This window comes from Mustela nigripes, chromosome 6, assembly GCF_022355385.1.
Source record: "Mustela nigripes isolate SB6536 chromosome 6, MUSNIG.SB6536, whole genome shotgun sequence".
NCBI lineage: Eukaryota > Metazoa > Chordata > Mammalia > Carnivora > Mustelidae > Mustela > Mustela nigripes.
The window spans coordinates 73,571,297-73,597,447 of record NC_081562.1 but is presented as its reverse complement, the minus strand read 5'-3'; the positions used below and the strand labels follow the sequence as shown (position 1 = coordinate 73,597,447).

The 26,151-nt window shown below is 37.5% G+C and overlaps 1 protein-coding gene across 2 annotated transcripts in view; it reads left to right on the top strand.

Moving 5' to 3' along the window:
- Window positions 1-26,151, top strand: part of PKP2 (plakophilin 2) — a 90,581-nt gene that overhangs the window by 51,908 nt on the left and 12,522 nt on the right. For both annotated transcript variants that reach the window (XM_059402886.1, XM_059402885.1), the window contains exons 6-10: window positions 713-890; window positions 16,266-16,383; window positions 17,234-17,398; window positions 18,280-18,453; window positions 25,529-25,682. In XM_059402886.1, the coding sequence (XP_059258869.1) occupies window positions 713-890; window positions 16,266-16,383; window positions 17,234-17,398; window positions 18,280-18,453; window positions 25,529-25,682 (789 nt within the window). The remainder of the gene's footprint in view (window positions 1-712; window positions 891-16,265; window positions 16,384-17,233; window positions 17,399-18,279; window positions 18,454-25,528; window positions 25,683-26,151) is intronic.

Here is a 26,151-nt window from a genome sequence, read left to right as displayed (position 1 = left end):
TAACCCACTGAGCCACCCAGGCGCCCCTCGAGATTACTTTAATAAAAAAAAAAGTTAAATTTTTTTTAAAAAACTAAGTAAATAAAAATAAAAACATTGAAATCTTGGGTCGCCTGGGTGGCTCAATGGATTGAGCCTCTGCCTTCGACTCAGGTCATGATCCCAGGGTCCTGGGATGGAGCCCTGTGTCAGTCTCTCTGCTCAGCAGGGAGCCCCCCCCCCCCGCCCCACCACCTGCCTCTCTGCCTACTTGTATTCTCTTTCTGTCAAATAAATAAAATCTTTAAAAAACAAAACAACAAGAACAACAACAAAAAAAAAAACACATTGAAGTCTTTATTAAAATAGGATAATTTTCAGCCTGCATATTGGGTAGACCAGAATTTATTCTCTCAGTGAGGCTAGCCTAATGGTAGGATCTTTTAAGAGAAACAACATAAATGTTAAAGGATTTCTAACTTTGACTCACATTCTGGGTTCATTTAAGCTGGCATAATTTTATAACATAAATCTCTCTCTCTCTCATTACGGATCAGCTTCATTGCCATCTAATAAACTCAAAACCGATTCTTTTGGTTGGAAAAGGTCTGGCTCCCTCCCCCTTTTTTTCGCAACAGCTAGCCACAGCCTGGTGGTAGGGGCCTAATGCATCTTTTCAGCAGTCATTTGACTCATCCCTGCACTGTTTTGATAGTACTCTTTGTTTTTCTAGGTTTGCTGTGGAATTTGTCATCTAATGACAAACTTAAGAATCTCATGATAACAGAAGCCTTGCTTATCCTGACTGAGAATATCATCATTCCCTTCTCGGGGTGGCCAGAGGGAGACTACCCCAAAGCAAATGGTTTGCTTGATTTTGATATATTTTACAACGTCACAGGATGCTTAAGGTAATGCCACTCTACAGATCTTTTTTCTGTATACCTTACATACTGCATCTGGGTTTCTAAAGCTCTACCTCATTACCTGGAGATCCAATAAGAATTATAAAGATCCCTCTAAATACAAGAAGCGTGTCCTTTCCCATTTTACCAGTGGGGCATGTAGAGACAATGAGAAAGGTAAAGTAAGAACACAATATTGTTTCTAGGCATGTTTGATGTCAGCAGCTACCCACATTAGCTCACAAGAGAGAGGCTATCAGTTCCAATAAAGAAAACAGAGATGTGAACTGAATACCCAGAATCCCAGGCAGACGGGCCTTCTCTGTCTCCCAGGGTTTAACATAGGCTCCATGCTATTTTTTAATTTACAAAAATCTAATTGACTGATATGGTTAAAATATAATTTTAAACCTAGTGCTTTTATTCTTTTATCTTATACATTATACTAGTCATAACGATTCAATATTTGTATATATTGCAGTCACCACAGTAAGTTGAGATAACATTCATTGGTATGTATTGTTACAGAATTTCTTTTTTCTTGTGATAAGAGCTTTTAAGACTTTTCTCTCTTAGCAACTTTCAAATACGTAATATAGTATTATTAACTATAATTGCCATGCTGTACATTACCTCTTCAGGATTGACTAAGTTGTTTGTTTTTTTATGGCATATGAAAAGTTTATCTCCTTTATGGTTTATTTGGACTTAGTTATTTTATGACTAGAAATTTGTACCTTATGACAGCTTTTACCCATTTTGCCTACCCCTCTTGCTTCTGACAATCCCACCAGTTCTCTGTATCTATGAGCTTGTTTTTGTTAAGTAATCTCTGTACCCAACATAGGGCTCAAGCTCACAACCCTGAGATAAAAGTCACATGCTCCACCAACTGAGCCAGCCAGACACCCCACAACCTTGGTTTTTTGGGTTTTTTTTTTGTTTGTTTCTTTTAGATTCCTTTTATAGATGAGATCATACAGTATTTGTCTTTCTCTGTCTGATTTATTTCACTTAGGATAATGCCCTCAAGTTCCATCCATGATGTTGCCAGTGGCAATATTTTTCTTTTGTGGCAACATTCTTTGTTGTTTCTGAATAATATTTTATATATATGTACATACACACACACATACATTTTGCTTTTGTGTGTGTATATATATATCAGATTTTATCCATTCTCTTGTCAAAAGATACTTAGCTTGATTTCTTTGTTATTATGAATAATGTCTCAGGGAACATGAGGGTGCATATATATTTTCAAGTTAGTGTTTTCCTTTTCTTTGAATAAATACCCAAAAGTGGAATTGCTCGATTATATAGTAGTTCTGTGTTCGATTTTTTTGTAATGTTTTCCACAGTGGTTGTGCCAACTTAACATTCCTACAGGCACTGCACAAGGTTTGCCTTTTCTCCATATCCTCACCAACACTTGTTATTTCTTGTCTTTTTGAGAATAGCCATACTAACAGGTGTGAAGTGATATCTCATTGTGGTTTTGATTTGCATTTCCCTGGCGGTGTTGAACATTTCTTCCTGTGCCTTTTGGCCATCTCTGTATCGTCTTTGGAAAACGTCTATTCAGATCTTCTGCTTATTTTTTAATCAGATTGTGTTTACTATTGAATTGTATGTTCTTCATATATTTTGGATATTAACCCCTTATCAGATATATGATTTGCAGGTATTTGCTCCCATCCCATAGGTGGACTCCTCATTTTATTGATGGTTTTCTTTGCCGTGCAAAAGCTTTTTTGGTTTGACATCATTCCACTTCATTATTTTTGCTTTTGTTACCTTTTATCTTTTTGGTGTCAGATCCAAAAAATAATCACCAAGATTGATGTCAAGAAGCTTACTGCCTATGTTTTCTTCTAGCAATTTTATGGTTTCGGGTCTTATAGCCAAGCCTTTAATCCATTTTGAGTTAATTTTTGTGTATGGTGTGAGATAGTGGTCCAGTTTCATTCTTTTGCATGTGGCTACAGTTTTCTCAGCACCGTTTATTAAAGAGATTTACCTTTCTCCTTTCTCCACTTTCCCAAAGTATTCTTGACTTCTTTGTTGCAAGTTAATTGACCATATATGCTCAAGTTTATTTCTGGGCTCTTTAGTCTATTACAATGATGTTTGTGTTTGTTTTTATGCCAGTACAACTGCTGTTTTGATTACTAGAGCTCTGTAATATAGTTTGAAATCAGGGAGTGTGATGCCTCTGGCTTTGCTCTTCTTTCTCAAGACTCTTTGGTTATTTGGGGGTCTTTCGTGATTTCATACAAATTGAAGAATTGTCTGTTTGATTTCTGTGAAAAATGCCATTGGAAACTTCATAGGGATTGCATTGACTCTGTAGATTGCCTTGGGTAGAATGGACATTTTAAATATATTGATTCTTCCAATCCATGAGTATGGTATATCTTCCCCTTTATTTATGTCTTCAATTTGTTTCATCAGTGTCTCACTGTTGTTAGTATACAGTTCTTTTGCCTACTTAGTTAAATTTATTCCTAGATGTTTTAAAATAGCTGTAAGGCAACAAAGCCTAAAGAGACAGAAAGTTTTGCCATAAGAATAGCTACCAAAGAAGTTAATTTGATCAGCTTTTCTAAATAGTGGGATGAAAAAGTGCTTGAAATATTTTCTCTCTTGGACTGTCAAATGCCAGCTAAATCAAGAGAAAATAGAAGTACATGCAGGAGGAAGAAAAATGCTAGTCTGAACTTCTCTAAGATCATGCATCTCAAGCTTTCTTATATTTGAAAATAATCATTGTGCTTTATGTGCAAGGTTTAAAAGAAATCAAATGGAAGATATAATCAAGGGGCACCTGGGTGGACTAAGTCACTTAAGCATCCAACTGTTGACTTCAGCTCAGATCATGATCTCAGAGTTGTGAGATCGAGCCCTCTCTCAAAAGGAAAAAGAAAAAAAAAAAGATGTGGGACTCCTGGGTGGCTCAGTCGGTTAAGCCGCTGCCTTCGGCTCAGGTCATGATCCCGGGGTCCTGGGACTGAGTCCTGCATCAGGCTCCTTGCTCGGCAGGGAGCCTGCTTCTCTCTCTGCCTCTGCCTGCTTGTGCTTGTGCGCTCGCTCTCTTTCTCTCTCTCTCTCACAAATAAATAAATAATAAATAAAATCTTAAAAAAAAAAGATGTAATTGAAATTAGGCAGCCCACAAGAGGTTATAATATGTTCCGCTTTTGATATTTTCTCTAGTTACAGTTCATTTTTTGAGGGAATCTAGATGGTAAGTAAGAGAATTTATTATGGTAAAATATTTATCTTATCTTCATAGCTAATCAAACACCGTATCAAATACCAATGTTGTGTAGGCTTTTATGTTACTTACGGAGAATTTCACAAAGATGAATAAGAAAATCCTTAGGGAACTGTTAACCTACCAGGGGCTACAGATGAGCAAAGGAAAGAGAACACAGCTTATGATGAAATATGTTAGATCAATGGCTCCTGGAGCATTAGCACCTGCACCATCTGGAACCTGTTAGAATCCTCAGGTTCCACCCCAGACCTTCTGAATCAGAAACTCTAACTGGGGGGAGGGGGCAGCAATCTAGTTTTAACAAGCCATCCAGGTGATTCTGATGCAGCTGAACCATGGTGTCAGAGGTACAAGGGAAGTGCTGCAGGAATACAAAACAAAGGACCATTCATGCTAGCAGAGTGGAATCAGAAAGACACTATAGAAGAGGTGCCAAAGGAACTGGGCTTTGGTGGATTATTTCAATAGTCAGAAATTCTCTGAGGACTAGAGACTTAAATCCTTAAACAGCAGAAGAGGTGCCTAAATGGTCTCTTTGACTCCGTCTTCTGTACAGTTTGCTAGATCTGCTTTTTTTATTGCACTTTTGATCTAATAACACATTTTGATCTATTTAAAAACATTTTGCATCTCACAATTTCTCTGTAGCTCCCATTGTCGGACTGTGTTACATCAGAGTTCTTAAAGTATCAGGACTCTTTCAACTCAAAATGAGGTTTTCAAACTTGCTAAAGCCAAGTAAGGATTCATTGGCTCATGTGGGTGAGATGTTGATGGTCACTTGTGGAAGGGAAGGAAGTGCACTAGGAACCATGACCTCCAGAACTAGGACAGAAACTCAACATTCATGGGACTCACTCTGTTTTTAAATTTCTATCTCCTCTGCACTTGCTCTTCTTCTTTCATATGTTGGGCTCATTCTCTACAAATGTGAACAAGCCTGTGCATTCTTTTTACTTTAATCCCTAACACCTAGCAAAGCTTCTGGCATAGAGTAAGCAACTATAAAGTATTGAATGAAAAAATAAAAGAAAGAATGGCCAAATGAAAATACCTGATGAACTGAGTGAATAATCAAGTCTGGCGAGAGCATCAGATTTGTGATGGGAAGTAATCAAACAGAAGTTGGAAACATAGGCTAAGGTCTGATTGTGGGGGCCTTGAAGGTCATGTTAAGGGGTTAATTTTTTTCTTCTGTAAGCAAGATTATCTAGGGTGGGAGGATAGAAATAGGAAGTTCTGTGTGAAGAATAATTATAATATTAACAGGAAAGGTGTACTGAGAAGGTAAATAATGTAATAAAGACAAAGATGTTAGTTTCAAATCTTCCTGCCATTTTCCCTTATGAATGAGGAATAAAAGACTTGGATGGTTTGAGTGAAGCATGCCTTAGCTGACACACACATTCCAGAAGATGTAATAGCTGAATACACTCCCACCAATATGACACCATTTTAGTGTTTGCAAAGCCAATTCAAACCACTGATTTGAACTACTTTTAGAAGCAGAATATAACAAAAAGTCTACCAAATTGAATGTCAATAGTACATGCTTAAGTATCTGTTCTTATTTCATTTCTGTATCTAATTTACAATAATAATAGCTGACATTTATTGTATATTATGTTCTAAAAACTTCTGAATGCTTTATGAGAATTTTCTTAGTTTATTCTTACCGTAGTCCTTGTAAAACAAGATTTCTCCATTTTATAGTTGAGGGGTTCAGATAGGTTAAGTGGTATTTCCAACATCATGCAGCTAGCAAGAGACAGCTGAAATTCAAATCCAGGAAGCCTATCTCTAAAGCCACATATATTCATATGTTCGTGTTTGTCACATTTCTACAGACTGTGCTGATGTGGATGAAACCTCTACCCTTGGGCCCCTGGGTTGCTCAGTAGGTTAAGCCTCTGCCTTTGGCACAGGTCATGATCTCAGGGTCCTGGGATTGAGCTCCACATCGGGCTTTCTGCTTGGCAGGGAGCCTGCTTGCCTCTCTCTCTGCCTGCCTCTCTGCCTACTTGTGCTCTCTCTCTCTCTCTCTCTCTCTGTCAAATAAATAAATAAATAAAATCTTAAAAAAAAAAAAAAAATCTGTCCTTCACAGCCTACCTCACACAGCTGGGTAGACCAATTTATACTCATATTCAAGTCTTCTTCAGGGCATTGCATCTGTGTCTCATTGGTTTTATAAGTTCTATGCAAATAGAACTCTGCATTTCACAGAAGCGAGAAGATACAAAGAATGAAGCCTATGAAGTGGGCGACATTTCCAGGAAAGGAGAAGGCATTGTAGGCAACAATGTTGTCAAAATGAGTATAAAAGCCACTAGGAGAAACCCGCAGAATGCAAGAAGAGCCTTCTAGGGAACCTGTGATCAAATAGTCTCAATTTCCATAACAATAGAGGTGTCTGCCCTGTAGTTGTTTATTTATGACCACAGCTTCTCTAAACAGATTTTAAGATGAGTGTTAACTGGTTCTTACAAAAGTGAATCTTGCTGAATAAGAAGATCATGATGTTAGCAAGTATCTTAATTGCTCTAAGTTTATTTGAGGTATTCTCTCCTGCAGTGGGTGCAGAGCCAACAATGAATTGGCAACATGAGCAACATCTTTGGCACTGTGGTTGACTCAGTGCAGCTAAATTTTTTTAATCTCCTCAGAGAAAAACTGCATACACCAGTGACTTTTTTTCTTTAGTAATGTGACACTGAGATCAGTTTTGAGAGCGACTTCACTTGGTCTGCCTAGAGCAATGGTTTAGTGAATCTGCTCTGCAGGTAAGATGTTTGCGTTGTTAATGAACTTGCTTTGCAGCAGTGGCTCTGGCTCTGGCCACCTGGAGCTGGTACAGTGAGACTGCATTCCCACAAGAGAACGTGCAAAGTTTATCCTTTGAAAAGACCAACACTGTCAGGTCCAGGATATTTGTCTATTTGTCTAGATATTGCCCTATCTACAGGATTAGCATCTGTCCGCAGCAGCATTTTCCATGCATGGGCCTTGGTGCTTTCTTTAGGTCCCTTTGGAATTAACATACTTATAACAACTGAAGTTACTCACTGAAAGGTGATACATATTTTACAAAGAGGAAACATCTTAAACAATATTATGCTAGCAATAATAAGTAGTAAACTCCAAGCTAGGAGAGGAAAAGTAAAATAGTACATTCCCAATTTGTGCTAGAGCCAGCAAAAGCAATAGTATGCATCTCTTAGTAACTCCACAGACAGTGACATCATGTTGGTAGTTTGAAATTGGCCACAGTGGGAGTATTTACACCACAGAAATTGGCAAATGTTACAAGTCAGAGGTCTCCTCACTCCCTTGCCCCTAGAAAACTGTTGGGACACCTGAGTGGCTTAGTTGATTAAGCGTCTGCCTTCAGCTCAGGTCATGATCCCTGGGTTCTGGGATCGAGCCCCACATCAGGCTTCCTGCTTGGCAGGAAGTGTGCTTCTCACCTTGCCTGCCATTCCCCCTGCCTGTGCTCTCTCTCTTTCTCTCTCTCTGACAAATAAATAAATAAAATCTTAAAAAAAGAAAGAAAAAAGAAAACTGATTCTTCAATAAAAATCTATCAGCACGCCACTCACTGGCACTGAATTTCTGTTCGCTAATTAACATCAAAATGTGGGTAATTAGAGTATAAGCATATATATTTTTTCTATACACATCCCTTTTCAAAGAAGAAACAGTTCCTTTGTTTTCTTGGAAGGTATCACAAAGCTTCAGCATTTTCCTTTGTTTGAGTGGAGAAAACATGTTAAAATGACCCATTCATTTTTTTTTCCAAATTATTTTCATTTACTTAAGGTGAGAAGTGTGCCATTATTTGACAGTTGATAATTTTTTGCAATCAATAGGCTACTCTTTCAGATATTTCAGATTCCAAAAGATTTATGTGACAATCATAGAATTGTAAATTACCAAAAAGCATGAGCTGCCTTCTTTGATTTAACACCCCTCCTACGTGCACACTCACTGTGATGAGCCCCTGCTTTTCTATTTAGTATGGGTAACATCTTGGGAGTTGATGTGACATGACTGTCAAATCTGTGTGTTCCACCTCGCGGATTGGGACACCTTTGGAAGACCTTTGGATGTGACAAATAAAACCAATACTTATTATCAGGAGGAAGTTTGAAATTTCTACCAAAGATTTATCATTATTTCTCCATTCCTCCATGTCATTCCCATTGTTTCTTTCTTTCTTTTCTCCTTTCCTTTCTTCCCTTGTCTTTCCTGACTCTTTGCTCTCTTAAAGAAGAAGGGGCTGAAAGAATCTACAGGTTAGAAATGAAAGTGCCTCCAGAGTTCCATTTGGACTGAAATGGACAGGTATAAGACCATGGAGAATGGTGGAAGCTGTCAGAGTAGAGAATGGGAAAAATATCCTTTTTCCAAGAGCAGTGAGGTTCAAAGTTCTGGAAGACACATTAGACTGAACACAAACACATCTCAGCAGTCTCTCTTAGCAGTCTCCTTCTTCATCTTGAAATTGACAGTGACTCTCCCAAATTATAGAACCATTATCAGAAACTTGAGAAAGGAAACTAGTCCAACTTTCTTGATATTTTACCATTTGGTCTGTCTTTCCTCTTCCTCTTATCTAACACTGTATTTGTTCCTTGGACGCCTGCTATATTCAAATCTCTTCCCGCTACAGCAGAGGGACACCCTTATAAAAGGAGATTTCCCTTACAAATTTTAAGGGAATGTAAATGTCTCTCACAAAAGGGTGATTTCTGCTTGGTTTGCAGAACTTCTCCTGTGTTTGCTATTTCTTAAAAATAACCAGCTTAAAATAACATGACAAAGAGGCCTTTTTGGGGTGGCAAAACTTGCTCCCCTATACCATAAATAATGGAATTGGCAATATTTCCAGCAATGTTACACTATCATTCATAATTGTATTTTATATGTTGTGTATTTTAGATATTGTGGGGGCCAAGGATAGGCCACACTGAGATGGGCCACTTGACATGAAGATTATTTTGAGCTGAAGGCAATCAAGACCCTGTGTGCTCAAGAGAAATTTTTGCCTCTTTATTAACTACATAGAAAACTCTAAATTGGCGGTCTTTCCCAGAATAAGGGTTATTAGCAGCGATAAATTTTATCTGAGTGTCCCATCTGTGTGGCAGGACAAACATCTAATTACTGAACATCTGCTCTTCTTTTCATCCTGTCAATTGCATTCCTTTCTTCTGAAGTCCCAGGCCCCTACCCCTATGTCCTCAGTTTAGAATAACATATATTAAAAAAAAAAAGAAAAAAAGAATAACATATGTACTTCATTTTGCCTGTCTTTAGAATTTCCATGGCTATGTGGACTCTCTGTACATATGCTATTTGATTTTCTCCTCTTTATCTGTCTCTTTTCAATTTGATTTTTCGTCCAGCTAAAAGGACCCCAAAGGGGACAGGAACTCTTGATTCCTAATAAAATACAAACAAATGTCTAGTTTTATGAGATACATTGTTGTGTAATTTTCTCTTCAAATGAATTTAAAAGATTTAAGTGGTATTTAAATAGGTATATAAAATCCTGAGTTATAAAAAATGATTGTTTATAAGTAAAATCTCAGGGTTTTTAGGTCATCAGTTTGAAATCTCTCAACAGTAATTAGGTTAGTAAAGCAAACAAATCAAACATCAAACCAAGCAAATACGGCTATGCTAACCTGATCACCTCTCTCTGATCTTCCTGAATCCAGTGCTTTTAAGAGTTTAGGTTGCATTAGAATTGTCCGTCAGCACAACTACAATGCTAGCAAATGTCTCAGTTCTTCAAACTAAATTTTCCACTATCCTATTCATGCCCTTAGCAGATAGGTTCAGATTAGGAGTTGTACTTCTCAGTAATTACGTGACATTTCTCTTTGCCGAAGAAACTCTTTACTGGTATCCCAGGCTCAGCCTTGGGGTGACTATTAAGAATACATGAATAGAACTAATGTGGAGGTAGAAAAAACAAGGTAACAGAAGAATAATTTTTATTATATCAAGAGGACTGGGCGCCTGGGTGGCTCAGTTGGTTGGACGACTGCCTTCGGCTCAGGTCATGATCCTGGAGTCCCGGGATCGAGTCCCATATCAGGCTCCCAGCTGCATGGGAAGTCTGCTTCTCCCTCTGACCTTCTCCTCGCTCATGTTCTCTCTCACTGTCTCTCTCTCAAATAAATAAATAAAAATCTTTAAAAAAATAAAATAAAAAAATAAAAATAAAAAAAAAAAGAGGACTGTATTTGCTTGCCTTTCTGTGTATCAGTCAGTATGTGACTTGGGTCCTGAACAACAACAAAAAATTCCCAAGAAGGACTTTGTCAGAGATTTTTTAAAACATCCTATGTTTGTTTGTTTGTTGAGGTATAATTGACACATTAGTTTCATTACAACATAATGAATTTATATTAGTAGACATTGTGAAATGATCACCACAGTTAGTCTGATTAACATCTGTCCCCATGTATAGTTAACAGATTTTTTTTTTCTTGTGTTAGACCTTTCAAGATTTACTCTCTTAGCATCCTAGTGTTTAAAAAAAAAAAAAAAAAAACTGGTATAGCTTAAATTGGAAGTAGTTTATTATTAACTATATCTTAGGTCACTGAAAATCTTTTTTTAAAAAAAACTTGACTTTCATCATAGAACTATTAAAAATTTTGAAATTCATCATGATTAAAAAATGAGCAGGTTGTTATATTTGGATAAAGCAGCTGATGACTTTTTTGCTATCCTGTGGTTAAAAATCTGTGCCTGTACTGGAGGTGCAGACCATCTGAGCATCATATGCTTTTACTCTAAGTCTTAAGCTTCTTCATCAATCCTTATCTGGCATCCAAGACATCTCCTTTAGGTGCCAAGAATGTCTATTCAAGTTCCAGTGACTCCCAGGCATATTTTTAAAAATTAGTTTGCTGTTTATAATTGATTCAAAATGGAATTTGGCATTCTACCTTGAAGAGCCAGCTAAATCCAAAGGAAGTGACTGTTACCTACCAACCAGCTGATTACTGGCTACATTGATTATTCAGAATAATTTTAGATGATCTTAAAAATACAGGAAGGCAAAACCAAAGGATTTTTTTTTTTTTAAGATTTTATTTATTTATTTGACACAGAGAGAGAGAACACAAGCAGTCAGAGTGGCAGGCAGAGGGAGAGAGAGAAGCAGGCTCTCTGCTGAGCAAGGAGCCCAATGCGGGACTTGATCCCAGGACCCTGGGATCATGACCCGAGCTGAAGGCAGACGCTTAATGAACTGAACCACCCAGACGTCCCAAAAACCAAAGGATTTTCAAGGATAGATTTTCTCCTCTACCTTCTGGCTTCTTGAAGTGTAATAGATGCTGACATATCTTTGTTCGGTTAATGTTCCTTGTCCTGGAAGGAACAAGATGTGTAGGTGGGAGAGCTTTGTTCTACCTCCCAATGCTGCTTCTTTTTGCAGACCAAACAGTTGACTTTGACTGCTGTTTGCAGATACCTTCAGGAACTGATGTTGACTTTTAAGGTAACAGACAAGCCCTTTTCTTGGCAAAGAGTTTTTGTCCCTCTGCCAGTTCAAATGAGGTTCCCCTTTTGTTCTGCGCAATAACAAGCTGCCTCTGCTACTTTCTCTGGGTTCATCACAGACAAGGCCCAACTGTTTGATATATATCAGCTGAGAGATAAACAAAAGCCCAGACCTAAATCTCAAATAACAAGAGGAAGAAGGATGCCTCCTTATCCACCAATCTCTTATCAAGTGCCTGTTGGGTCTTAGAATGGACTCTGACCAAGCACTTAGGGGACTGGGGCCTTACTGCACAGTTTACGATACACGATATTGAAATCCTATAGTTGTTGGTGGATATGAAGATGTACCTACAATATTTGTAAAATCATCAAGGTGGTCACTCTCTCAGTACGCTAGCTAGACCATGAAGACTGGTCCCATAGGCAGTAGGTCTTGCTTGTGACACACATGTAAACTGTACATTTGTAGGAAATTACACCTATTACCAGTAGATATCACCCCATTTAAAAAAAAAAAAATCCGCCTTTTAGAATTACTTCTTGTTGAAGTGTTTTGAGAAGATTCACTTTAACCATATTATTGTGCTGTCTGCTAATCTCCTATCTTGTGAGTAATTATAGCCTTTAACTTTATTTTTTTTAATTTTTAAAAAATTTTAATTCCTGTATAGTTAACATACAGTGTTCATTTCCCCAGGCTAGTTGACCATACACCACACACTAAGCTTCGGACTTTCTTTGTCGAAACAAACCTCCTTTTGGTGCTGGCCAACTAGCTGTTAACAGTATGCCTGCACACAGATAACTTCTTATGGAAGGGCCAGTAAAAAGCCTATTAGAGGCAGGTAATTCTGATTTTATTTTTTTTTTTTAAGAGTTTATTTATTTATTTATTTATTTGAGAGAGAGAGAAAATGCCAGAGACAGATCAAAAGCAGAGGGGGAGTGGGGAAGGGAATGGGCAGAGGGAGTAGGAAAAGCAGACTCCCTGTTGAGCAGGGAGCCTAAAGTGGGACTTGATCCCAGGACCCTGAGATCATAACCTGAGCTGAAGGCAGACGCTTAAGTGACTGATTTTAAACAAGAGTCACAGGTCAGGATTCCAAATGAAATTTTAGTGTGCCCTAATTTGGAGAATTTTGTGAAATTACAGATAATAGTGTTTATAAAGTGCCTATTATAATGTCTATTACACACACTTAAATTGCGGTTTTCTTTTGTCATTTGACATTGTCCATTCTTTGGTTTGCCATATGAATTTAAGGTTTAGTCACCTGTCATCATTAATCTTAACAAAGACATGCCATTCTTCCTTTAATTCTAGCAAAGTCCTGGGTGTTTGGTTTTCTTTTTTCCTTTTCATTAGGACACTCAGGAATGTGTGAGATAAGTGGTCCTAAAGAGAGTCATGAATCATTGATTTGCTTTTAGATAAAAGACACCTGAATCTTCCTAAATCTGTAAAGTTTTGTTCGGAGACATACAGAGGTTCAGATTCTATTTTTTTCCACCATTTACAAGTCCTATTACCAGAAAAATTCTTCCTCATATCAAGCATAAGTAACCAATCAAGCTGGTGTTCCCCCCATTCTGGCTCATGGAAGGTGAAGAGTTCCAAAACAATTCTGCTTTTGTGCAAGAAGTTTCTATTCCCCACTTCTCCCTTCTTCTGAGGCTGGGCTACCAACCTCCAACTTAAGTCCAAGGATCTGGTTTTTCAATTTCAGTGTACAACAGCATACATATTTTAGTTGGCTGGAAGTTGCTGATGTATTTACCCAGACTTTGGCTAGATTATACCAAGAGAAGTAAAACCATCATCTAATTGAGTTGAAATCATAGATACTAAATTAAACATTTCTAATATATTCATTGGTAACTCTGATAATCAATTATTATTGAGTAGTGTGTCTGTATGCTCATTCTCTTTTACTTTCAATAACATAATTGTTGCCATGTATAAATACTTGATACTATTTCATTTATAATTGTGGGATATTTTCCATATTAAACCTCTTTTGGGCTACCTATAGGAAATAGTTATAAGTAAATATTTCTCAGGATTTGGGAGATAAGTTGTAAAAGCTTCCATTCTGCCTAAGATTAGCCATAGTAATTCTCTGATTCCCACAAACTTAAGTACTAGCTATTGAAAAAAAAAATTTAGTACTTTAAGATAGATATATCACTTTCATAATTACTGCTTATTTTCAGAGTGGTACAATAACAAATTCCTTTCTGACTAGGGACTTCTATTCATGGATGTAGTGCTTTAAAATCATCCACCCTTATCGTTCATATTTCTGGGCAGCTGAGTAAGGTAGGAACTATTTTTGATATGCAGGAGCAAATACTGAAGCAGTGGGGTTACACTTTCTGTCAACAAAGGTATCAAGTGCCAGAAAACCCTGATAAGTCCCATTTCAAGCAAGTAGAGTCTGGATAATACCAAACTACAAGACAAGAGTCCGCGCTTGTGAACTGGCAGTCCCGCCAAAGCGAATTACCATTCACACCCAAAATAAACACCCTGAAGTTTAACAAAGCTAGGTCATCCATCTGCAAGGTATGTGGCAGCTTTAGCTAGTGAGAAACCTTTTGGTTTGTCAAAGCCATTTTAAACTACTGCCATTTCTCCAAGCCAGAGGTTGAAAAGGTCAAGGGGAAGCTTTAAAACATGTGATAACATTGTCTTGAAGTTGGGGGACATCTGATATTTGCTAAGCAAATGGCAGAGTAAATGAACGTTGATGAGGTGTGCTCTCGTCTGGAGCCACCCCTGAGAACAGGATGAAGAACAGCTCTCCCTTTCTGACTCTACTGGGAGAAGTGACTTAAACTCTTTGGATCTCTGTTTCTCCATGTGTAAAAGAAGATGACTGGAAAAGACGCCTTTTTTCATTTTCTGTCAGGCTTCTTCAGAGAATAGATACAGGATATTGGTTGAAATGATCATTTCTTGAGAAAAAAGCTATCATAAAAATGGTTTGATTTACAGTTTCTAAACCTACGCATTATCTTTTTTTAATGGATAAAATGTTGGTTTTTCAGGTACAGTAAAAATTAAGGAGCTAAATCTTTAATTGGAATAGTCAAATGAAAACCAAAGTCACAGAAAGGATTTTGTTAAAATTAAAAATTCATTGTATCAATCCAGAAAACATTAAATTGTTAGTGTAATCCCTGGTTTAATATATATTAGTCTCATCTCTTCAAGTATTACATTGAATCATGAAATTGCATTTCTGTGGGTTAAAAATAGTATTTTTCAGCAAGTTCATCCTATAGATGTGATTTTCATGGGAGCAGGGTACAATGAATGCTGTGTGTTCCTTTTTTCTTCCCATTACTTCTTGATATCATGCTGGGTACATTTGTTCTCTTATTTAGTATGTATTCAAAGCAGTATTTTGGGGCAGAAAGGCTTTTTGAAATCACTTAATACAACTTATTATTTTAAAGATGAAGAAAATAAGACCCGAAAGTTATCAGAATTGTAGTTCTTTTGCTGTTCAGAATGACAGAGACATTATAAACAAATACTTTGAATACTCTGCCAGCAAAGAAACCAAACAAATAAACTGATCTGATAAATTTTATAGGAATAGTTCTTAGCAATTAAAGTTCACAAAATGGAATAAGTAAAGGTGGTTCTCAGAATTCTAAAAATCTGAATGTGCTATTCTTTTACCATTTTTGTTGACAAAAGTATTAATATTTTTGGAGGGAAATTTTTTTGATGCTAACAAAACCTTAATCCAAAGGAATATAGTAATAATAATACTAGAATATAAACATCTGAATTTGAAATTTGATCCCCAAATAAATTACTTTGCTGTATTTGATAAGTTTCAATCCTCTATATGGAAACGACCTCCACTTGTAGATGTAGTTACTGTTTATAGAAAGGTGTCATGGCCTAGCAAAATTAGAAATAGACTAAGTGCAAAGATATTTATAGGTCATGCTTTTGACTTAGGTCTTCTACACTGTGGAACTTCGAAATCTTGTCACATCTCTTTGCCATTTTATAGAGTCATCACATTTTAGAACATCTCGTTTGATATTTGTCAGTGATTGTTTACACTGAAAGCTACAAAACCCCAAATAGAGTCCAACATCATGTCTTTACAAATGAGGAAACAGTCCCAGAGAATTTAAGTCACTTGAAGTTATTTAGCGTTAAGATACAGAACAGGTTTGTACTTGGACATCTAGTATACCGCTATGTCAAATGTGCCATTTGTTCTTTCAGTTGTGAAGTGTTTGCTTCATATCTACCCTCTCAAAAACCGATTGCAGATTAAGTAAATGATGCTGTGGCCTTGGTGCTTGGAGTGAAGTAGACAGAAAGCTTTTATTGACACACTGACATGTTCCAGGAATATAGTTAGAGGTTGTGTCCAGATTTTATGACCATCAATTGATAGTGAACTGACCCTGTGTCTGCCCCGCTTTTACCAATTTGTCAGTTTTCCAAACACTTGGAAGAAGCATCAATCAAGTAAAACTTTAAAACAAAGGCCTATTAGATACACAGCTTAAATATTATGGTTATTTGTTTTTCCTGATAGAAATATGAGCTCGGCCGGGCCTGACGGAAGGAAGGTGATGAGAAGGTGTGACGGGCTGATCGACTCGCTGGTCCATTATGTCAGAGGAACCATTGCAGACTACCAGCCAGACGACAAGGTGATCCGTGTATTAAATATCGCTCGTTTGAATTACTTACTTTGTCTTACTAGGACACTTCAGAAGATTCTCAAAGTATTCTCTTTGGGTTTAGATTTATTCATTAGCTCACTTGCTAAGCTTAAGGTTTCCCATCCATACTTAGCAATATTAAAAGTCTATCTAGCCCCATTTTTCTGTCTACTTTCCAGACCCAAATTTACAACTACCTGTTTAACGACTCTGTGTAGATATTTCAAAGGAGCCCAATGCTCCATGTGCAATAATATCATCTATTCCTTTATTCCCAAACTTGTTCCATGACTGAATAATCCTTTTTAATAATTATCCTCACCCACGAAATGAAAGAAGAAATCTGAGTAATCTCTGACTGCCTTCCTTGCCTCACGTCCTTTAGCCATCAGGCAGCAAACCACGTGTATTACGCCTCAGAAATGGCCCCCAGTCGGTCCGCTTCTCCTCCCTCACACTGTTCCTGCTGCCTTGGTTTGTGCATCTTTCATACTTACCATGCAGTAGCCTCCTAACTGGTCCTGCAAACAATATCTTCTGTTTTCCACCTCCATGTGGCTACTAAGTTACGTATCTTAAAATAGGGAATCGTCTGAACACACTCTTAAAAATAAACTAGAAAGGCTCTCCAGTGGTTTAAGAAATTCAGCCTCTACTCCTTAACATTGTGTTCATGACCATTCGTGATCTAGCCATGCTCTTTCCACTTCCCCAGACACAATCCAAGCACACCCCACTGCATCCATTAAACTGTGAAAGCTTAATACATCCTGTGGTATCACACCTGCAAAGGGATGTCTGTATGTGTATGATCAAGATTCATGTCCTGTTTTCTCAGGCCACAGAGAACTGTGTGTGCATTCTTCATAACCTCTCCTACCAGCTGGAGACAGAGCTCCCAGACAGATATGCCCAGAGTATCTATATTCAGAACCGGACTATCCAGACTGACAACAACAAAAGTATTGGGTGTTTTGGCAGTCGAAGCAGGAAAATAAAAGAGGTATATTGGGAGGACTTTGAAAGAAAAAGTGTTTATCTGTGTATTTCTGAGTACTTGGTGTATGTCAGCCACTATTTTAAGTTGTTTTAATCCTTCTGTCAATCCTACGAGGTGTGTATTATTAATATCATTTACTGACAAGGAAACAGAAGTACAGAATGGCTTATTAATTTTCCCCCCAGAAATCCAGGAAATTATAATAGAGGGGATGGAATTCAATCCCAGGCGGTCTGGCTCCAAATTTGCCTCTTTAGCCACTATATCATACTGCTATATGCTTAAAAGTTGGGAAGTAAGCTTAATACAGCATAGCCAATGGTGTATAAATTGTGCAACCCTGATGTTTGGCTCTTGGTAGCCTAAAAGTATATCCATACGAAGGAATACTGTCCCTACTGGCATTTCATGAAAGCTGTAAGAATGTAACCCCTTGCTATTCCTCAGACTATCATGGTACATATTTGTGAACTTGGAGAGCAACTGGTAAATTTAGAATGCTGATGCTATCCCAGACAACTTTCCAAGACTGAGGAAAGAGGCCTGTTTTTCTTATCTCCACAGTGGTTGTGACTAAGTAAGCTTTTACCTTAACAGCAGCCTGAAAACGATTCTAGAACTGTCTATGCTTCATTCTCGAGTTTTCTCTCAATATGAAATGTAAAGTTGGGGTGTTGTTAAGAAGAAACAGACATTATGAGCTAAAAGTTAACTAACTGGAAATCATATATGTTTGCTTTTTCATTTCCACATCAGGGGCTTGTTATTAGGGAAATTGTCAGTCTCTCCAGACAAGATGGTATTTCTGTTCCCTTAGTTTGGGCATGGAATTGTAGAAATCACTTGAAGGCATTAATTCTGGATTTCACTGTGTATGTGGTTAGCAATATCAGGACATGCCGATGCCAGAAGAAAAGAGCAACCCGAAGGGTGTGGAATGGCTGTGGCATTCCATCGTGATACGGATGTATTTGTCCTTGATTGCAAAGAGTGTCCGAAACTATACTCAGGAAGCGTCTTTGGGAGCTCTGCAGAATCTCACAGCAGGAAGTGGACCAGTGAGTATCACTCCTCTTCTTCTGCTTTTTAAAAATAATGGCATTGTAGGCCATACCTACATTAGGTTCAGAGATGAGACAGTGAAGTAAGAACAAGATTTTTCTCTTCTGTCAAGACAGTTCTCAGTAACTGCCAGCAAGGTGTCCAATTTTCTAAGGACTTTCAGTCTCAATTTCTGCAAACCCAAGTAAGGCTGTGAGTGGAAGACTCCTAGGTACTTATATTAGAGCTCTTTCAGTTATGAGTTTCAGAATCCTACCTAAACTGCCCTGGGCAAAAAAGAGAAATGTCTTGGCTCGCTTAACTGGAAAGTCAAGGTGGGTCTTCTTTCTCTCATGGTGGGTAGGTGCCCAGAAATTGTAATTTTAACTCTATCTCTGGGTTCCCTCTTCTGCTTTTTTGTTTTCAAAGGCTCTTCTCATACGATAGCAAAGGCCACCAATAATTTCAGACTTCTGTTGTATCCACCCAATGTCCTCACAGTAAAGAAACCACTATTCTCTCAATAGCTCCATTTGGAACTCAAGAAATGAGTCTCACTTGCCTGTATCTGAACCAGTACCTGTGGCTAGTAGCTTGTGATGTTGTGACTAGCCAGGTCTGGGTGATGGGCCCACCTATGAATTTCAGGGGCATGGGTTTGAGCAGGTGGGCTCACTGCCACGGGGACTACATGGACTGAAATGCTAAAGCAGCGACTCATTAGCAGAAGAAGAATGAGTGCTGGCCAGGCAAAAACAACAGATGTCCACCGCGTATGGAGTTGGAAAGGACATCTGTGCTTTTATGTCCCAGAAATTCAACAGAAAATAAAGAGCTGCTTCTCTTCCTGAAGCGCTTACTTTATACCAGCAAAGTCAAAATACATAAAACAGTAAAGCCTGTGATGTTGTGATGATGTTGCTTATTCCCCACCCCCGGTATTTTACACCTTATTATACAGTTTAGTTATTTGAACTAAGCTTGTATTCTCTGTCTTGATCATGAAGTTATTATACTAAGTCCCCCCCCACGCACAAAACTGTTCATTATATGTCCAGTTTCCAATTATCCATCCCCGCAGAAAGAGTACCCTTGTGGGTAACAAAAATATTATTTATTCTTAAGAAACCATATTCATGGGGCACCTGGGTGGCCCACTCAGTTAAGTGTCTGCCTTAGGCTCAGGCCTTGGGTTAGATCCCAGGGTCCAGGAATCGAGCCCCGCATTGGGCTCCCTTCTTGGTGAGAAGCCCGCTTCTCCCTCTCCCACTCCCCCTGCTTATGTTTCCTCTCTCACTGTCTCTCTCTTTCTGTGTCAAATAAACAAACAAAATCTTAAAAAAAAGAAAAAGAAAGAAAGAAAGAAACCATATTTGTTCTTTAATTTATGTGTTTACACAGAAGCTTGCTCTATTTTGAACAAAATCGTGAAATACTAAAACCAGTATTTTCTTACCTTGGCACTGTGATTAAGAATATGAACAAACTCAGGGCGTCTGCTGACTCATTCAGTAGAGCATGGGACTCTTGATCTCGGACTTGTAAGTTTGAGCCCCATGTTAGGTGTAGAGATTACTTAAAAATAAAATCTTAAAAAAAAAATAAAACCAAACTATAAACTCTTCGATTTTCTGCAAAATTTACTAGTACACAAAAAGGAAAGAACAAGAAACTCCCAGGGGGCCCTGAATGATACACAATCATTTTACCTTCCCATCTTCCCGTGCGAGGTTTCCATTTCTTTCACTTTCCCAAACTACAGAAGCCCTCTCATTAACTCCCAGCCAACTTTAAGAGTCTCATGCTCTTCCGACTGAGCTAGCCGGGCAACAACTCCCAGCCAACTTTAAAAAAAAAATGTTAGGAATTAACGTGGCGTGCACGTGTGTGTGTGTGCATATCTGAGTTCCTTGTGTTCCTTGTAGGGAACAGTATGAGCTAAATCTTTAAGCCTGGATTTTAGCCCTCTTTCACTCCAAGATCTCTCATGGAATCCAAGCAGTCCAGAGATGTTTCCACATTCCCGAGGATAGATACAGAAATATTGTGCCACACAGGTTCTGAATATATTAGTTTATTACCTAGATCTTAAATTCCTTCATTCATTTTTTGGACACCTACTAAATACTAGCCTAATGCTAAGTATGTAGCAATGAAAAAGACGAAATCCCTGTATTTTATAATACATTAATAATAATGATAAACAAAAAAACAGAACTCTAAGGTACTGGGAGATTCCCAGTCCAAAAGGAATCCAAGCATTGGCGATAGCCTCATAACTGTTCTAATTGCGTCAAGGCATTTTAAATAATACCTAAGTCTGGTCCCCTGAAAGGAGGCCTACTCTGCTCTGGTATTAATCTATACTCAGAGTTGTTAAAGTTTAATTTGACTGAAGATCTATAGGAGAAAATCATTAGCACCATGGGACAGTGATATGTTCTTTTTTTTATTTAATTTTATTTTTTTTTTCAGTGACCCAAAATTCATTCTTTATGCACCACACCCAATGCTCCATCCAGTACATGCCCTCCTTATTACCCACCACCGGGCTCACCCAACACCTTACCCCCCTCTCCTCCAAAACCCTCAGTTTGTTTCTCAGAGTCCACAGTCTCTCATGGTTTGTCTCCCCCTCCGATATGTTCTTTTAAGTAACGAAATTCTTTTTATTAAAATTTTGACTTATATATCCTTTCTAATTATTACTTTTCTTAGTTTTGTTATACTTAAATATTATAAAAAATACTTGTTTTTATCATTTTTAAAAAGAACCGGGGAATAGGGAAACATGAAAAGCAAGGCGTTTAAAATAGTTTCAGAAAATATCCAGTGATTAACCTCGTGCTCATAGCTGAGATATCACTGAGTGATTGATGGCCACGTGCCTGAATTGGCAAAAAACCTAAACTTAAATGAACAGCTTCCTAAAACATAGGTTTTATAATTATAAACCTATAGCATATAGGTTTATATAACCTAAAGTATAAAATTGTGACAGTAATTTCTAGTTAGTAAAAGTGTATTTGTAAACTTTATTGGTTCAGATATAGTTCAGATAATAAATAAGGAAAGAGAAAGGATTAATTAAATTTACCCATTTGGCAAACTCTGTAAGTACAGTATAAATTAAAAGTACATTATAAATTAAAAGATTAACGTACAGAAAAAAGAAAGAAAAGGTTAAGGTACAAGCTTTCAATTATAAGATAAGTCCCGAGGATGTAAGGCACAGCAGGTGACTATAGTTAGCAATACTGTGTTGTATATTTAAAAGTTGCTGAGAGAATATATCTTAAAAGTTCTCATCACAAGAAGAAAAATTAAAATCATGTGTAGTGATGGATATTAACTAAATTTATTGTGGTAATTATTTGGCAGTATATAGTTATATCAAATCATTATATTTTACTCCTAAAACTAATCAGTTATGTATCAATAGAAATAAGTTAAAACACCACATAGTCAAAGTTAAATGTCATTGAAATAAGTACTTTTCAAATTTCTAAAACACTTTAAAAACATTTAATACCTGCTTGGGAAAAAAAAAAAAAAAAATATATATATATATATATATATATATATATATTCCTTAGCCTCAGACCTTACTAGAAAGCAATTTCTAGCATCAGTGAGATTTAAATATGAAAGACAAGACAGTAAAACTCGTTTCTGGTATTCGAGGAAGAATATCCTCATAACCTGGAAGGGGAAGATTTTTAAAAGCGAATGCAAAAAGTAGTACTATCAAGTGCGTATTTTATAAATTGACTACCTTAAAATTAACAACTTACACTGTTATGCTATCAAAATACATTAAGACAGTAAGAAGGCAAAACCACAGAGTAGAAAAAGATTTTTGCAAGATACATAAGTAACAAAGGTTGGTGTCTAGGAAACATAAGAAAACTCATCAAGTTAACAGTCCAAAGCTAACCTAATAGAAAAGCGGACAAGAGACTTGAACAAAGAATAATATAGAAATGGCCAATAAACACTTGAAGAGATGCTTAAAAACCTCATTAGTAATCAGGACAATATGAACTAGAAGTACTATTTGCAAGTAGCTGACCAACTAATTAATAGTCATTGTCACATATTCCCTAGAGCTGGAATATAAAAAAATCTCTATTTGGTAGATCTATTTACTTTCCTTTTTGAGCAGATTGTAAAAACCGTATCACTTTGGACTTTATCATTTCCCTCAGTGAATCAGAATCAATAAGACTAATACACTGTCCTTTCAATCCTGGTTGATTAAACATCATTTGAGGTTCCAGACTTCATCGGGTCTTATATGTTCAATGATCTTTTTTATATCCTAACATCAAAGTGCTTTATTATATATAAGAATATATCATTAAGTGGTATAGATGATATAGAAAGCAAGATTTTAATTTTAAAAGCATCTTATGTCTTAAAAATTTTAAGGAATCAATATCTTGTGACTTTTTAATCCATCTCGGTCTCCTGAGATGATAATAAATCTTTGGGAAAACTTGGTAACGTATTGTTCATATAGTTGAATTCAGTAAACATTTACATAGGATCTCTCATGTTCTAGGTACCATACAAAGCCCTGAAGGGGAAAAAAGAGCAGATAAGATCCATATCCTCCTTCAAAGGAGCTTATGTTCTAATAAGAGAGATTGCAATTTAGTATAGTTGTAACCCAGAGAATTAGGGAGTAATGATAAGGAAAGAAAGGAAAGTGTATGCCAGGCCATCTGAAGACAACTGAACATCATTCTGGAGACAATGGAGAGTCATTACAGGGCTTAATCCTGAGGTAGAATATAATAAGATTGAATTTTAGGAGGATCATTCTGGTGTAAGGCTTTGAAGCCCGAACTGGCATTTTAAAAAGTTGACTGGCAACATTTGGTTCCTAGTGAAGATTAGAGACCATAAATTTGCAGAAATACCATTCCACAACTGCACTATTTACTCTGTTTGGTCGCCCGGTGTAAAATCAGTTTTGTAGTTTTAATGGATGGGTGGAAATAAGCTGGAAAGACAGAGAGTGAAGGGTATTGAAAGATAGTTTTTGATGTGTTGGTTCATATACCTTAGTCTAAATGAGAAAGAAAGGTAAGGCAGAGACAACTTTAGGTGTGGAGAGTAAGGGTTGACATAAAGGCACTGGAGTTCTTGATGCGGCTGAGGAAGAAATATGGTAGGAGTGAGGGAGAGAGAGCAAAAAAGTACAGGAGGTTGCATTCAGAGTCTAACACTGGAGTTTATGTTTTCAGACTCCAGATATTTTGGGGTGAATACAGGTTCTGTATGACTGTGGAATTGTGTAGGAGAGATGGAGGTCAGTGACATTTAGGAAGTCTAGGAACTATGATGTAATTAATGTCCTCATCTACAGTGAACAAGAGATGGAGAAGTCTCCCAGCCAGGCTCTGAAGCCTCCAGTAGATGTTGGGAAAGGACCAGTAGGCCTTGAGATGACAAAGAAAACCCTACAGGACTCAGAAGAGCAGAGCTTTTGCATGTTTGGGAAGACATTATCTAGACAGGACACTGGGAAGAGAAAGGAATGCCAACCTACCTCTGTACCCAAGTCACAGGAGTGGTAGAGAATAAGTAGCCTCCTCTCCGGATGGCTACAGAGGAAAGATTCATCTCAGATTGGAGCAAATACTTTAATGGAATGTTCAACAAATTAGTGAAAAACAAAGTGTAACTGGTTTCCAACAAAACATTCTAAAATAATGAGTGTTAAACTTCTTTGGAGTGTGGATACTTTGAGTATCTAATAAAAGTTATATATCCTTTCCCTGAGAAAGTTTATTATAAACACAAAAATAGACTTCCTTTTTTTTATGAATTTTTTTTATTTTTAACTACTCTCTGTACCCAGCGTGGGGCTTGAACTCACAGCCCCAAGATCAAGAGCTGCAGGTCCACCAACTGAGCCAACCAGGTGCCCCAATACAAAAATAGTTTTAAGGACCTCCTGTTCCCTCCCTGAAACCTATCCTAGGCCCTATATTAAGAACCCCTGTTCTACAAAGTAGAGTGGTGAATGTAAGGAGAGCATCTGCAGGAGGTGGGGGAAATAAGCAGTGTTTAGATAAGATAAACAGAGATGATAGTCACCCTTAACAATGGTCAAGAATTATAGGAATTTCTGGCAGGTGGCCTGAAGTTAGCTTCAGATACAAAACTATAAAGTTGCAGACACAAACCCCAATATTAGAGGTTTATTGATGCTTGGAAGGTTCTGGTCAGTACTCAGACCCCCTGAAAGTAGGTGGCCAGCTTGATTCCAAATAAGATTTGCACATACAGCCTCTGATTGAGAACATAGAATTAGGGTAATTTAACTAGCCATGCTTTCTTTAAAAGCCCTACATCTCTTTTCAGAGTAAGTTGGCTCTGTAGAAATGAATAAGTTTATTAAAAATACAAAAAGTGCCAAAATGTGAGCAAGAAGGTGACCAAGGCAACAACCTACAAATGCACTGAAATATCAATTAAGCAAAAAGTTCAAGAAAATAGAGAAAGGGAAAACATGCAACTAGTTTCTTGACACTCATGTTTGATTCTAAAACATCGTCCTTATATCCTTTTCATGATGCTGAGCTGAAAATGTGAATAAAGAGGAAGGAAAGGAAAAGACAGGTTTTATTATTTATAAACGTACAAAAATATAGCAACTTGCCAAATCCAATATTCTCTTTAAAAATACCAAATAAACTGTTTTTTTAATCCTGTAACAAAATTAAAAACATAGTAAGAATTTTTATTTTATTTTATTTATTTATTTGAGAGAGAGAGAGCATGAGCAGGAAAGAGAAGGAGAGGGAAAAGCAGATTCCCCACTGAGCAGGGAGCCCCACACAGGGCTCGATTCCAGTACCCCGGGATCATGATCCGAGCTGAACGCAGACACTTAATGGACTGAGCCACCCAGGCACCCCTGAAAGTGTAATAAGAATTTTAAGGAAATCTCTTCAGACTAGTTTCACCACAGCCCTAGTTTTCAAAACATCTTGCTCAGTCTCTAGTAATCTATAGAAACTTGATATTATCGTGTGATGTTAATGCAATAGTATTAATAAGACATGCCTCATGCAACAGATGCCGACGTCAGTAGCTCAGACAGTTGTCCAGAAGGAAAATGGCCTTCAGCACACCCGCAAGATGCTGCATATCGGTGATCCAAGTGTGAAAAAGACGGCGGTCTCCCTGCTGAGAAATTTGTCTCGGAATCTTTCTCTACAGAATGAAATTGGTGAGTCAGCAAACGTGTCTGGATGTTGTGAATACATATTGAAAATACAAATGCAGTGAACCATTGTCTTTATCACATTTTCTACTGAAATGTGATAGACCTGGCTTTTGCACCCAAGCATCAAGGTAGGCTTTCTCCCTGGGTCTCAAATAGGGATTTTCTTAATATTCAGCATTTTTTAAATTGTTCTAATTACTATGGAAGAGAAATTAACAAGGTAGGTAACATGTGTGATGTTTTTCAAAAGCCTTCGGCTCAGCAGTCGATGGAGCCTTTTTAACCTGCGCGGTTAGTTCAGACTGCTTAAGCACTGCTCTTCTAAAACGTGGAAAATATACACACAGTGGTCTTTCCTTTAGAAGTTTGGTCCCTGTTGCACTAGAAAAAAAAATGGACGGTTGTGCAAAAAAGGCAGAAAGGTGGAGTCATTGAATATATACCGAATTGGCATACATTTGCAACAGTGTGA